General features: G+C 40.5%; 1 protein-coding gene across 2 annotated transcripts in view; it reads left to right on the top strand.

The window, feature by feature from the left end:
• MCC (MCC regulator of WNT signaling pathway) overlaps nucleotides 1–15,316 on the top strand; it is a 135,647-nt gene that overhangs the window by 75,112 nt on the left and 45,219 nt on the right. For both annotated transcript variants that reach the window (XM_082301277.1, XM_082301278.1), the window contains exons 3-5: nucleotides 223–365; nucleotides 7,735–7,871; nucleotides 12,412–12,575. In XM_082301277.1, the coding sequence (XP_082157403.1) occupies nucleotides 223–365; nucleotides 7,735–7,871; nucleotides 12,412–12,575 (444 nt within the window). The remainder of the gene's footprint in view (nucleotides 1–222; nucleotides 366–7,734; nucleotides 7,872–12,411; nucleotides 12,576–15,316) is intronic.

Raw genomic sequence — 15,316 nt, 5'->3', positions numbered from 1 at the left:
AACAAAATAATAAAAGTACACTGCATAGTCTGTCAGTTCCTCAACTATGTAACTATCTACCTTTATGTACCTGTCGGTGTTTTGCATCTGTCCTTTTCTCTTGCTAAGGCATTGTTGGTTTGGTGAGTAAGAAGATGATAGTGCTGCACACTTGTGCCTCGTGCCAGATCTCCCTGTTGTTGTCCATAATGCCCTTTCTGTTTTCTTCCTTCTCTGCTTCAGTGTGAGCAGTCCCACCTGATGAGAGAGCATGAAGATGTGCAGGAGCGAACAACGCTGCGCTACGAGGAACGGATCACGGAGCTGCACAGCATCATTGCGGAGCTCAACAAGAAAATCGATCGACTGCAGGGAGCAACAATAAGGTACAGCAGCTTCCTGGAAATTCTGGGCCAGGGCGAGACTGGTGCAAGACATGGTGTAAATTATACTCTAAATGTAATACGATGACGACTTTAAGGCTTGTCATGACAGGTACTAAATAGCTGCCCATAATTAAGGTGTGTGCTCTGCAGCGTATCATCCCAAGCACCCGAGAAGTGCTACGTTCTCTCTGGCAAAGCTACACTTTGCAAAACCTGACAAGCACTGCAAAACATGCACTGTGACATCTAAATATTCCCTTTTGTAATGTGCCAGGGTGCCATGTAAGTGACAGCAGTGGTGTGTAAAGGAAGGTGAAGACACCCGACCTGAACCTCTGCTTTTAACTTTATTTTGTGGCCTCCTGTAGATCACCTAAATGAAATCATTTGTGGGAGAGATATAGTTCAAATAGACATCAATAGGTTTTGCCTCTTTTTGTGCTGACTTTTTTGACAAAACACAGTGGTACAAATCATGTTGTTGCCTGTTTCTGGAGCAGCAAAGTTTGGGATATTACACCAGGTTGTAACTGTGTTAAAATAGACTTTACATTTGACTCCGTGGAAACATTTTTCCTCACTTGTTTTTTTTACATATTATTTTCAATGTAGAAAACTTGGACTAGAATGCAGAAGGAATTTCTTAAAAGTTTATCTAGTGAGGATGCAACTATATGCCAGAATCAGTGGATTTTCTAGACAATATCAAGATAGATTTGATGCATTTGTGGGTAATGTTAACATGGTGCTCTAGCCATGTAGCCGATTTTCGGTTTTCCTTTATCTGTTAGCTGCACTTTTTTTGGTAATTGCTTCATTTCTTCTTCCTTGTAAATATTTCTGCTAGCACAAGGCAATGTTGTTGCTACTACTCACTTAATCTTTCATGAAAATATTAGTATGCAAAAAGAAGACTGGTGTACCATAAATAAGAGGGAATATCATCACATATATTTATCACTACTAAAGCAGTGTTAGAATCACATGTTCATGTTATTTAAGAACATAAATATTGTTGCCTATGAGATGATCATAACCATGGTCGTGGTGAGATTTTTCAGGTATTTTCTCTGCTGGTAGTACTTCTCTGAAAAAAATCCCAATGACTCCCTAGTTCATTTATGCTTGACACCTCTGCAGACAAACTTTTCATTTGTCTTTTGAAAAGACCAGTTGAAAAGCAAAATCTGAGAAAGCATGAGAGCTGCACTGATTGTTTTTTTTTTCCTTGAGTGGCAGAAAAGCTCTATGACATTTAAGAAAAATATTACACAGAATTCATAAAAATGGTGTGTTTGGAGTCCTCGTGGCAAAGCAAATGCCAAGTGGTGTTCAATTACAAAATACTGGAATCAGATGGATACTCTGAATGTTTAACCATGTCTATAAATGAGTCTGCTGCAACATGCACAGGAAGGTGAGGTGTGAAAACCAAGCCTGATGGGATGTACATGTTGCTTCTCATGAAAAATGCAATTTTTCTGTCCTTTTGGGGGGATTCTGGCCTTTAAAGGCATTAGAAAAATACTTCTGCAACAGGTGCCACACCACTGTCATGCCCCTCCAGTTTAATTCAGTCATATGAGAGCTTGTTTTGCTCAGACAGCTGGAATGCCTCATCTGGTTTTATTTGTTTTGGTTTTATTAATAAAAACAAAACCTGTTTGTTAAGTTGGTGGCTCTTTTTATTTCCCTCAGTGATGGAAATAGCTTTTCTTTGGCAGGCCAATAATTTGGTGTTTGGGGAACAGAGGAGTAATATCCATCCTAAAAATGGCAACTGAAGGGAATCCACAGGGTTTGTAAAGCCAACTGAAAGAAGGAAAACTGATATACCACTTTCTGTGAATCCAGTCTGAGATCCACGTGTCATTCTTGAGAAGCTGTCTGTGCATCCCACAGAGCAAGGCCGGTGCAGTTGCTGTCCTTGCTGGAACAGCTGTGACTCACAGCACTCCACCTTTGGCTCTGGGGACTGTTGATGCCGGGAGCTCGAACAGAACAGTCCTAAGAGAAAGTGTTCTGGGAGCATGGCCCTGCTGGAGCCTGAGCAATTATACTTTCCTCTAAAACAGAAGGATTTTAATTTTGATTTGTCTCTTTGAAACCTGCAGGTAGTACTGAGCAGAGGCTTTACTTGACACAAAATCTGGGCTGTCTTTCTGGAAGCAGAGTTTACATTAATTGCGTAACAGATGAATGTTTCCCCAGTGCTGATACAGCAACTCTTGAGTTTTTTCTCATATTGATTTTAGATTGTAAAAATAAATTAACATGTAGCTTCATGTACCTCTACTCTATTGATGCCTTTTCCTGGTCTTAAAATCAAGAGTCAAACACAGGTAGAAGGGAAAAAGGGATTTTACCTTGGTATTTATTTTAAGGACCCTTAGGTGCACACGTCCAGGTCGAATGCACCTCAATGCCCACCGCAATGCCTACCACACAAAAGATCTGGTATAACATTATATGTCTTACTAATTAGCAGATCTATCAAAGATTCCCCAATGAGAGGCTCAAATGAGCCCCCCCCCCCCCCAAGGAACCTTCCCCTGGATGGTTCTATCTCAGTTTACAAAATGTGTTCTGGAGAGGACCTTGGGGTCTGGGGCACACTGATCCCTAGCTACGAAGCTTCTAAAATGTTCAGTCTCCTAGCTGAACAAACAAGTCCAAGAAAGTAGGCAAAAAGCACTGAGAATACAGAAGTTGGAAAAAAGGTATGAAAGGGGTATAAAAGAAAAGGTAAAAAATCATCATGGCATCACTATGACATTCTTTATAGTTCTTAAACCCAAAAATATTTTGGAAACAATTAGAAGAAACCAGTTATTTCATGGAAAGTATTTGATTATCCTCTTTAAATTGTATTATCTTTGTGTGAATGTGAACAGTACCCTCAGAAAGTAGGACAGAAAGTAAGCAGATACCGTGTTTAAATCTAAATAAGGTGTTGCAACAGTTTTAGGAGGAGTGTTGGCAGGCTGTATAAGTTGGTTAATATTCTCCATTCTGAGAACTTTTGTCTCTGTTTTTTGGTATGTTGGGGGTTTTCTGCTTTTGCAGTGTCAGGGTTTAGAAGTGCAGTGTGGCTTAGTAATGCCAGCTCTAGAATCATGGCATGGTTTGGGTTGGAAGGGACTTTAAAGACCATCTAGTTCCAGCCCCCTGCCATGGGGAGGGACACTTTCTGCAAGACCAGGTGGCTCAGGGCCCTGTCCAGCTTGGCCTTGGATGCTTCCAGGAATGGGGCAGCCACAGCTTTTTTGGGAGAGAACTTAAGTCACATGTCAGTGCATGTTTCTCTTCCCAGGTGTGTCTGATATGCTGATCCCAGTACCAGTAGTGTTACAGGAATATTTTTAGAAGTTTACTGGATTTTTCTAGGTTTGCTAGCCATTTCTTGGGTACAACAAGTTTTCCATGTGTGTGGCCCCATGAATTTAGCTGCAGCTCTTGCATTACATACTTCCAGCATTCCCAGAGGAAAATTACTTCACCATGCTTGGGGGGAGCAAGCCAGCATTCATCTGCAATTGTCTCATCTCCCTACTGCTGGTGCACTGGATCACTGGATAGCCCAGCTGGTTTGGAAGCACCTCAAAAAAAAAAAAAAAAAAAAAAAAAAAAAAAAAAAAAAAAGGTGAAAAAAGTGAGTTCCAATACTCAAATACTCATGTGCAAGTAGATGAGCCTCTGTGTTGCCAAGGTTCTCTGTCCTTTGACAAGGTGCATGCCTACTGCAATTTTTTCTCAAAGTGTGTACAACTTAGGAGATAGGAAAACCAATCAAATGGATCTTCCCAGTCAGAGTTATATTGTAAATACTTGGACATAAAGGGTATATCCAGTAACTCTGAAGCACGAAAAGCATTTAGAAATTATACAGTCGGGTACTAAAATGTAATTATGTCTACATTTAGGGTGAATATTTCTGACTTCAGAAGTTTTTAGTATCAAGTTAGATTCATTCAAACTTGACTCTTTTTTTTCTTAATCATTTCTTTGGCTGTCAAAATCAACTGTAACTTCAGCATGTGACTGACAGTTTTTCTTAGATGTCAGATTGAGGTTCAAGAAAAAGAAAAGAGAGATGTCTAATTGCTTTTAGCTCTAAACCAGTGGCTGTTTGGGTACATCTCTGCAATTCTAAAAATAGTGTGCAGCTATAACAATACCAGACAGAAATATACTCTGTTCAGTGTTGGTGCCTGCTAAGGATTACTTGAAACAGTTGTCAAGAAGCTTATAACCCATTACTGTAAAATTATTTGTTCAGACAATACATTTAGGAAGTGTTGGAAGTTAACGGAGAAGAGGGGTAGTGAAGAGACATCACAAGAAATAACACATGACACTTACAGTCACTTTTAAACAGTGACCTGGAGGTCTAATTCTAGCTTCTAAATATGGGCTAGGTGGAAGTAAGCACATACTGGATTCAGTTCAAGTGGCAATGTGGGTGTGGTAATGTTGGTTCAGCACACAGTGCCCAGCTTCGCTTGCCCTCAGCGATTAACTTCCATGCTGTCTCAAGCGTGTCACTATTTGTTCACAATGGACTAGTTCAGAGGGACCTCAAGTGTTTGTACACAGAGTGCAGTCAATCTTGGTGCACACACACCTGTAGTATTTTCTATTTGACGGTCTTAGAGGGTTTTATAGTTATTTAAGTAAAATGATGAAAAACTGCTGGCACCTGGAGTACAAAGCTACTGACTGTTTGCGGCCATGAACAGAACGCACACCTTGCCAATGTTCTGTGGTGTGAAAGGATGCTGAAAAATGTGCCAGTTTGCTCAGTGTTTTAATAAGTTTTTCTCAGTGTCTGTGCAGCACTCTGATCCTTGGTTGCACCTGGTCATGAAGAAAGATATTAGTGCAGAAGTACCTGAAAACCACGGGTTTTTTCCTCCAATGTTTATCCCATGCCCTCTGTGTTTAGAATGGCTTGATCTGGTTTTAACTGCCCCCAACTCACCATGACATTCCAGCAAGTGGGATCATCAGGGCCCATAACAAAACAGAAGCCTGCTTTTTACAACCAGGCGGTCACTGATGGCAGCAATAAGGAAGTTGCAGTGCCTTCACCTTCTGAGTGGTGTGGCTGGAGTCCAGTGGTTGATCATTGTCAGCTGTCGTGCACCTTGCATTTCCAGTGCCATTGGAGGACTCTTCCTTCTGTTTTGGGGAAAGGAAAATCTCAAGCAATCTTTTGTTACTGCCAGCATCAGTTTTAAAGGCAGAATTTATATTTGTGATGTATCACTGCCCTTGAATTCCCCCTTATTCTTGCCCTCAGTCTGTGCCCACTTGGGCTGGTGGTGGACCTGGCTGCCATTTTATCAGAAGTGGGTTTCTGATCTTTCTGGACAGATTTTAAAAGCATTAGTTCATTTGGAAATTGACTTCTGGCTTGAGTCATCAGAAGGGTGTGAGTCCTGCTACGTGACATACTTCTCAACTGCCCCAAGATAGTGAGGGGCACTTAAACTGAGAAACCCAGAACAAGTGCCAGCTAGATGAGGCTGTGTTGTATTTGGAACAGAAAAATCCATGCAAGAAGAGCCCAAAGAAGAGCGATGGGAAATCCTTATTGTGTGTGCTGTTGCTTTAGGGCCAATAGAGCTTCTTATCCATTTGTGGAGGTAATTCAGGTTTTAAAAATGTAGGACTAATTGTTTCATAAATGAAAAAAATCAGTTACCTTCAGATGAAAAATTACAACTGTTTGAGTGTTTGGTAATTGTTTTTGTCTAAAGCTAATTACTAGTGGCTTTTTTGGTGGCTAATAACAAACTGGTTCATGGAACATTAACTGACGTTTATGTGTCTTCCTTACCCTGTTTAAACTCCTGCTATTCATTATTCCGTTCTAACACTCTCTTAAACAGGTATTGCATGGTACCTCAAAGACCTTTCTTTGATGTAAATCTCAGTGTTAAGCAGCTGGCCTGCATTTTATTTAGTAATAGTGGTCACTAAGTGCTTCTGCTAAGGTGACATTTTCTTTGCACTGAAGCAAATGTGAGGGCTAGAAGAGCATGGTAGAAATAATGTCTTGGTACCTTGGGAAACCCGGCTTGGCAAGCAAGCTGGAAGTCCTTTTTTGAGTTTTATTGAGGTTTGTAAGTTGTCACCTCTGCAGCTCTGAAAGCAGACTTTACTTCTGTCATTGATACCTGTGTGTATGGGCCACTTTGTCTGCTATTTTCCCTGACAAATTGAGACACACCTCCAGGCTGAATCCTGCAAGAAGCTATCATCACTGTGTTGCACACACACAGCAGACCTAACATTACAGATTACCCTCCCAGATGCAGATCCCCAGATAGGTCTTTGCTGTTTCTCATTTTTTCCAAAGCCAGACAGTTCCATTCTCACACTTTTCTGCTGAATCTGCAGCAAAATTAATCTCTGCATGTGATCTAGAGAGCAACAAAATGATGGCTGTTTGTTTTCTATCAGAGGGGCCCTGTGCCTGGATAAACTGGTGTTTTTCCAGTGTTTAAAATAGATACTTTAATGTTAAGACAGTCACTACAAAAGTAAAAAAAAAAAATTGAGTCAAATCAGCAAATGGATCAAAAGAAAAGTGTTTACAAATGTTCTAAAGCAAAGCTATTATTCATTTACTTATCTTCTTTCCCAGTGCTTTGAACTCTTTGTGTGGAGACAGAAGGGAAAAGCCCTAATTTTTAAGCTCATTAGCTTTAGCTAAAGTATTCTGTGTCCTCAATTATTTTAGTTGAACCAGCTTGACAAATAAATTAAAACCTAGGTAACTGAGGCTTTTTCTTTTCCACTAACTTCAGCAGTTCAGTGCAATACTCGCTTATCTGTTCCTCTCTCTTTTGGGAGGAGAAATTAAAAAACCTACCAGTCTCCAAGAACATTGTGATTTACGTGTGCAGGTACAAGCATGTGCATGCTTGCTTTGCACATGAGACGGTGACATCCTTGAACTGAGAAACAGACCAAAACCAGTTACTTCTAATCCACTTTGGGATCAAAGCCACTTGTGCTGATTTGTGTCAATTACCAGCTGGGGAGTCACTGCAGAGCAATGAATGTCCTTGCACACATCCTTGCTAACAGTCAGTTCCACCCATTGCTTCCTTCTTCAGTGGCCAGGAGAAATAATGAAGTTGGGAATAAAGAAATGGAAACCAGGCACTGGCAGCTGCAAGTGGGTGTTATGGACATGGCACAGTTGCTTTGCAATGAAGGGTGTAAAGTCATCTCTACTGACTGGACAAAACACTTGTGTGAATTGGATCCTGTTGCTCAGCTTAGAGTCTGAAATGCATGTCACGAAGATGCACATTTCCTCAGAGGATTTAATTTCTGCCTTTGCTCTCTCTGCCAGGGAGGAGGATGAGTACTCAGAGCTGCGGTCGGAGCTGAGCCAAAGCCAGCAGGAGGTGAATGAAGATTCGCGCAGCATGGACCAGAACTCTGTCTCAGTGCCAGAGAACCAGTCCACCATGGTCACTGCAGACGTGGGTGAGTTGTGTTCTCAACAGAATTTATGCCTTTCCACAGCAAAAAGGTATCATAGCTTTTGAAATGAAAATCTGAGCATTTGGTGAGGAAATGAATTAATGTAGGCTTAATTTAATTACATTAATGTAATTAAATGAATTAATCACAATTGATGCTGAGCTTGTACACAACTGTGAACTTACATGTGAAGTAACCTCTCTGCCTTGATTGTAGAATCATAGAATGGTTAAGTTTGGGAAAATATCTCTGAGATCATTGAGTCCAGCCATCAACCCAGCACTGCCACCAAGTTCGCCATTAAACCATGTCCTCAGGTGCAGTATCCACATGGTTGGGTGAACATTTTCAGGGATGGTGATTCCAGAATTCCCCTAGGCAGTCTAATCCAATGCTTTACAACCCTGTCCATGAACATGTTTTTTCTAATCTACAATTTAAACCTCCCCTGGTGCAGCTTGAGGCTGTTTGCTCTTGTCTGGTCACTTTTTAGCTGGGAAAAGAGTCCGACCCTCACCTCACTGCAGCCTCTCAGGTAGTGGTGGAGAGCAGTAAGGTCTCCCCTGAGCCTCTATTTCTCCAGAAGCAGACCTTCCTAGCAGAATTCTGGTGTAATCCTCACTATGACAGATTTCCAGAATTCTCTTCAGGACACTATTCCTGTTTTCTGGTCTATGTTGTTCATAAATACAGGACCTGCAACAGCACATTTGTATTTACATGTTTGTGATTTCTAGAAACATCGGTACAACAGTATTAATAATGTGACTACAAAGTGTCTGACCTAGGGAATTCAAAATACTTAATAGAAGTTTTTATAGTTATAGAAAATTAGTGTTTTACTCAAAAAAGTTAATGTTTACTGTTAAGTTCCTACTTGAACAGATTCTAGTATGAGGACTTTTTTCCCCTAATTTTCTTCTTACCCAGAAGAAAAAAAAAACGAAAACAAATTCGCTTTTCAGTATTTATTTTGTCTTCATGAAGTGGAGCTGAACCAGGGTTTGTGGACATAAACAGCAAGTTGACCGTTTAAGTTTGGTCTAACAATGAAAAACACAGCAATAGAATGATGTACAATGCAGAGGCCTAGAAGATAAGGGGGCAGATGTGTCTGCCTCAAAAACCAACAGACAGATAGCTCTGGAGCCAGCCAAGGATTGTTGGTAGTAACAGCGAAGGATTGTTGATAATAACATGCTGTGAGGAGGAACAGGATGTAGCTGGAGAAGGGAGCCATGCAGAGGTACAGGCAGCACTTTTCAGGGACAGATGTCCTTGTTTAGTTAAGCACAACACAGCACACAGCAAGTGCAAGGATGAGGCTGAAAAGTGGGCATGGGCTGTAGAGGGGAATCCTAACCACCTAAGACCCCAGAAGCCCTCCCAACCATTTCCAGAAAGGTCTGAAAGAAAAGATTGCCCAGGATAACTAATTTGCATAGAAGGTGAGGAACCTATTGTAGGAACCCAGAGTGCCGAGAATATTTCTCTGCCTGTTTTTAAGGGTTCTTACCCCCCTGAACAACACTGTTTTAGCTTCAAACCTTGGAAAAAATTACCATCGATCAGACAAGACCTAGAAAATACAGTGGTGTGAATTAGGTGATAGACTACTATGTAAGATTGTCACAGGGTGAAAATTTAGAGGTTTTGGGCTTCTCTTTGTAGTAAATAGAGAAGAGTAAAAAATATCAAAGTGGAGGACTGTGGTTGTTCTCTAAACCTTCTTCTCCTTCTTCTACTACTCCATATTCTGCAGTAAAAGTAGTTTGGAATGACTGGATAGAGAATTCTGCAGTTCCTGCCCGTGTTACTGAAAAATTGGTAGGAAAGTGAAAATAATGTACATTTTTAGTAACTATTGGTTAAATTACCTTTAAAAGGCTGTGTAAATCTTGACAATTAGACTTCACTCCTGCTTTCTGTGCTCTATCTCTACCTGGGTCACGCTGGTGGCTCTGTTCCTCTGATAAGACTTAATAAACAACTATCCGGCAGCATTGAAACTCCAGCAAAAGTCTCAGTTTATCTTTGAAACTCCTTGCAAGGACTTTTAGAAAATTCTCTCCCATCTGGAGGGATTTGATTTATGGCATGGTTCAGTGTCACCCATCTCCAGAGCAGGGAAAACTTACCTATAAACAGGTACCTCCACGCAGCCCAGTGTGCTTGTGCATGTGCAACCCAGCGCCCTGAACAGCTGGACCATACCAGAGCCAGGACTGGGTTCTTCTCTCTTCTTCTCTGTGTCTCTCGCCCATCTCCTTCTCTCTCTTCACTTTCCCACTTTATGCAGAATCTGCTGCCATGTGCTTATATAGTAGGTCAGGGCCTAACCAGACCCAATTTCCATGCCAAGTGTGTATTTATGAGCTTTCGTGGATCCTCTGACTTCTGTCATTCCTTTGACCACACGAATCTGCAAATCTTGGGTGCTTCCTTTTCCTTAAGGGTGGGACTTATAGATAGCAATGGACAAAATAAGAATGTTATCTCTAGGGACTCCTGCATTGTTTCCATATTTTCCTTCTATCCATAGACTGTCGTTTTTGGGTGTTATTTCCATATTGCTATGAAAATAAATTTCACACACACACATATAGATACAGGAATATGTATAATTTTAAGTCCTGCTAGATACAGGCATATGGGGATAAAAAACCATGCTGTATAACCCATGTGCATGACTTGCTTACTGCCCTAATGGAGTGAGCATCAGTGACTTAGTAAAACCAGTAATACCTCATGACACATTAATGCGTGTGGATCTGTTGCTCTGTTATTGCTACAGGCAATAAAACACCTAGAGTTAGAACTGTGAATGCTCTCCAGTGCGTCTTGCAGAGCTTGTGATTGGGCTGTGATGGTTTTCTGTCAGAAATGGGGTTCTCACATTGTAAACCACTTATTTTATGGGGGAAATGTCACAGTTGAAACAAATCCCAGCAGACAAGGTCTTGTGAAGGTTGTTTATAAATACAAAATGTTCATTACAGAAGATGTTATGGAAAAAAACAAAACACAAGGTTTTTACAAGTAAGCATACTGCTTGCTATATCCTGTTTGTGAGTGAGTGGTGGTACTATTATTAAGGGCATTTTTTTTGTGTTATTATAACACATGGGTGGCTGTTAATCAGGAATTAGTGAAATGACTTCCCAGAAAAAACTTTTATATGTTGACCATTCAAATTTTTCATGCAATGTTGTAACATCATTCTAAACTCTTCTTTTTGGTCAGCAGTAGGTTTGTGTTTATGTGTATTAGGCGGTGGAGTTAGAGTTATGATAATGAGTTTGCAGTTTTTTACTTCTTTTCCTGTCATTCCTTCATCCAGCAGCTGTCAGTCTTCCCTTGCATAGAGAGATTTCAAAGCAGTCTGCAATAATCTGGTGACTCGTGTCTGTTAAAATTCAGACCCAGTTCAATGCACTGCTTTAGTGCCTACAAAAGTGCCTCACAGCTGTGAGGCTACCACAAAATTCTGACCATGGTGAGGCTCTTACAGTGGCAGTACAGGAATCACAACTTCACCAAGAATGCCTGCCACTGTTTTTAGTGGGATAGAGGAGCTGCGGCTGTGCTGCCGCCTCATAGTGCACCCCTTGTGTGCTCTGCTGTGGGTAGCTACTGCCAACTCTTACCTAGCGAGTACTGACTGGCACATCCAGGAGACAGCACAGGGGTGAATTCTGCCACACGTCTGCCTTAGGAACTGCCACTGTTCGTCACCAGAGGTGAACCTAAGAAAAACAAAAATAATTTTTGAAGTGAGCTAGCAGGCTACAGAGACCCACTTGTTTTCAGGTAGGTGGAGGATGCTATGGCAGTGGGCGCTAGAAGAGGTTTGCCTAAAGACAGGAAAGGAAATAATTCTCTGTGATAGTTTAAAATAACTTTGTTGTACAAGCTGGTAATATGGCTGTAGTACAGGACATAACAAGCTGTGGTGTTATGATCCCTGAATATTCTGCAGTTTCATTTGAAGGACTAGCTATTAAGATAAAACACAGGCTCTAAGAGAGTTGGTAGGGATCATTTCTGTAAATACCATGATTTTTTAGGCAGAACCTAAGTACAACCACAAAAATTCCTCTGAAAAACATCAAGTTAAAACATCACTGAATGTACCAGACAGAAAAATGTTTTTACAGAGACAAAGATATGACATTAACAAAATCAGGATAATAGGCCTTAAATGACCAAAAGAACAGCATAAAGAAATGTCACAGAATGTAAGCATGTAATATCTTAAAATGTTCTTCAGAAAAGAGGGGGTTTTGAAGAAAGAATGAACATTTGAGATAAGCTGTGGGGCTGTTATTTGTTGGATGAGAGGTAGCTCATTATTTCAGTTGATGTGATCATGGTTTTTAAGCCTATCAGTTGTCGAGGAAAAAGTGGCAGAGTGCAAGGACATTCTTTGAACAGTATCCAGTCCTGACTGTTCTGCAGCATGCGCTTCCGGGTTAGGGTTTGTTTTTTCACTGAGTCACTAATTGCTGCGATGTTTGTTTTGTTTTGTCTTGCTTTCTTTTAGATAACTGTAGTGACTTGAATTCAGAACTGCAGAGAGTGCTGACAGGTCTGGAAAATGTTGTCTGTGGGAGGAAGAAAAGCAGCTGCAGTTTATCGGTGGCAGAAGTGGACAGACACATTGAGCAACTCACTACTGCCAGCGAACACTGTGATTTAGCCATTAAGGTAATGGTAACATTAGGCTCTAGAATGCTGTGTGCTCATTGACTCAGACACCTGGTCACTTCTGCAGTAATCACACTTCGCTTTCAAAGGTGTTAAAAGTACTTCTTCGCAGGAGTCAACTCGTGTTCACAGTGTGTGTTTGGTAAGTAGCAGCACACATGTTCTACACCTTCCACGGTCCAGGGGGAGCTACTTTGACCTCAAAACAGAAATATATTTGTCTTACGCTCTTTTCAAAGATAAGAGAAATGGGGATACTCAACATTTAATTTACTTTCTTAAGCAAGTTTGCTTGTCCAGCAAACAAGTTGTCACCTGCCCAAGGTCCTACAGGTAATCATTGACCAGTGAGTGAAAACACAATGTGTATGCCTAGGTTGTGATTTGGCTGTCTTAAAATCTAAAGCCATCCTAGTTCCAGCCAGGAGTGGGTTAATTTTTGCAGTAGCCAGGAGGGGGCATGGCCAGGTTATCTTGTATCCCTCATTTTCCAGGAAGAGGGGAAGGGGTCCCTTCCTGGTTGTGTATTCTTGGGGGTGAGAGCTCTTCTTCAAATTGTACACTTCTTGTACACTCCATTATTAGTATTTTTGCTGTTACTGTTCACTTTCTTACCTCATTCCCGTTTCCAGTAAATAGTTCTTATCTCAACTCCTGATCTTTGCCTTTTGTACCTCTGATTTCCCTTTCCATCCCACCATAGGGGATTGGAGAGTGAGTGAGCAGGGCGTGGTTTGGAGTTGTTTCAGTGGGAACACTAAATTGGGGAGCACTACTCCTAAACCACAACAAAAGCTAATTTAACACAAAGCATTTGTTGTGCATTTGCTCAAATGAGATAACTCAGACTCAGGAACAAATAATTCAAGTGCTATCTGTATGTGTTGCATTTATTGTGAATGTAACAGAACAAGGAAAGGGATGTTTCGTGGCACGTGTAACAAAAGGCATTGCAATTCAGAACCTGAAAGCAAGGGAGCCACAGAGAATCTTCCTATATACAGGGGAAAACATGAGAAAGTTTTTTGTGTCAGGTGGAAAGGTGTCAGTGACTCATTTATACAAGAAAAATTGTATTGACAGTTTGCTCTACAAGTGGGGAGGTCTGTGACCATTCTAGATGGCTTTGACAGCCCTTTGTCTTACTACTGAGAGAAGGTCCTTCTGTACCTGGAGGTGTTTGAGAAATATAACAAAATACAAAGAAATTAATGTTGAGTAGTAATTTGAAGAATGTGTGTTTATTTGACTTCTGGTCTCTTGGGATCAGTATTAAAGCAGTTTATTTGATTATCTCAGAGGATTAGGACCAGTGCTTTGAATGTTGCCAAGTACTATTTGGAGTTTTAGGGTTAACTGTTTTCAGAAGTCACTGTTCGCCAAAAGAGAGACTGTGGATTCTGGGAAATAGGTAGAGATCAGCCTGTGTGAGGCCCACAGAGGTATGTGAAGTGAGATGTGTTTAATATAGTAAAACCTACATGTAGAACCTCTCTACCATTCCGCTGCAGGTCATTTCTGCTTTCCTTTTTCCTCAGAGAAAAAATGGAGAGATTTTTCAAGTGGGTGGAATCGTGAATGGAAACCTGAAATATTCTGACTATCTTTTGCCTTGACTATTGACTTCTTTCTTCACCAGCAGACTAATGCGTTTAAGTGGTTTAAATCCTTCAGCTTTGGTGGTTAAATTTCACTAGGTTCCTTTTAATGCAGTTGCTGCTGATTTTTTTTTTTTTTTTTTTTTTTTTTTTTTTTTTTTTTGCTTTTTTATACAAATCATGTGACCCTGGCTAACTCAATTGTTTCTGTCCCACAAAAACTGAAAAGACCTTGAAATTAAATTTTTCAGATTGTCTTTCAAACTGAACAGTTACAAAAGCATCCTTTAAGAAAATTTACACAAAATAATCTGGTTAATGTTTCATTTATTTTGGAGAACACAGCAGTAACAGATACCTAACCACTAAAATTTTTCTGATTAAAAAAGCTGTAAATACTTCCAAGCATGAAACATTTAGAACGTGAGAACAGCTGTACTGGGTTGGACCAAAAGTCCATCTGCCTAGTGGCAGATGCTAATGGAAAGACAGCATCAAAAATTACATGCATAGTATGTTCTTCCCCTTCCTTCAAAGGTGCTTCCAGCAAAGTGGGTCTGCAGGGACTTGAACCAAAGATGATGTCTTTTGTTTAATTGTAATGGATGGAATTTTCTTCCTTATTTATATCTACTGTGTTTTTTAACCTGTCTAAATTTTTGGCTTCCATAAATTCTCTTAGGAGTAAATTCTGCCATTGAGTTACACCATTTGAAGAAGTACTGCTTTTGGTTCTTTTAAACCTGATACTTGCTGATTTAATCTGATACCATGTCTGTAACACAACACTTCTTGTAAAGAAAATAAGGCAGAAGGCACTGATGGCAGTGTCAGAGACAAGACTGGAATTACCATGATATGACATCCTGCTGCCCTGTGCTCGGAACACGACATTATCATTCAATCCCACACTCTTTGAAATTATACCTGAATTATCTGCTGTGCAGCAACACATCAGATAAAACTGCTCTGTAATGCTGCTTTGAAGAAAACTAATCAACGTTATTTTACACAGCTGTATCTATGTACAGTGTTTATGTTTCATTTTCCATAGAGGATGGTTGGTAGCATATTGGACTCTGGAGAATTGATGTAGTAGTAGTGCTCTGAGGAGAAGCAGTGGCTTAGGAAGGGGAGGGGTTG

The sequence above is a fragment of the Coloeus monedula genome, assembly GCF_965178545.1.
Source record: "Coloeus monedula genome assembly, chromosome: Z".
In the NCBI taxonomy this organism is placed as follows: Eukaryota; Metazoa; Chordata; class Aves; order Passeriformes; family Corvidae; genus Coloeus; species Coloeus monedula.
The sequence above is the reverse complement of the archived record's forward strand: the minus strand, read 5'-3'. Positions and strand labels throughout refer to the sequence as shown.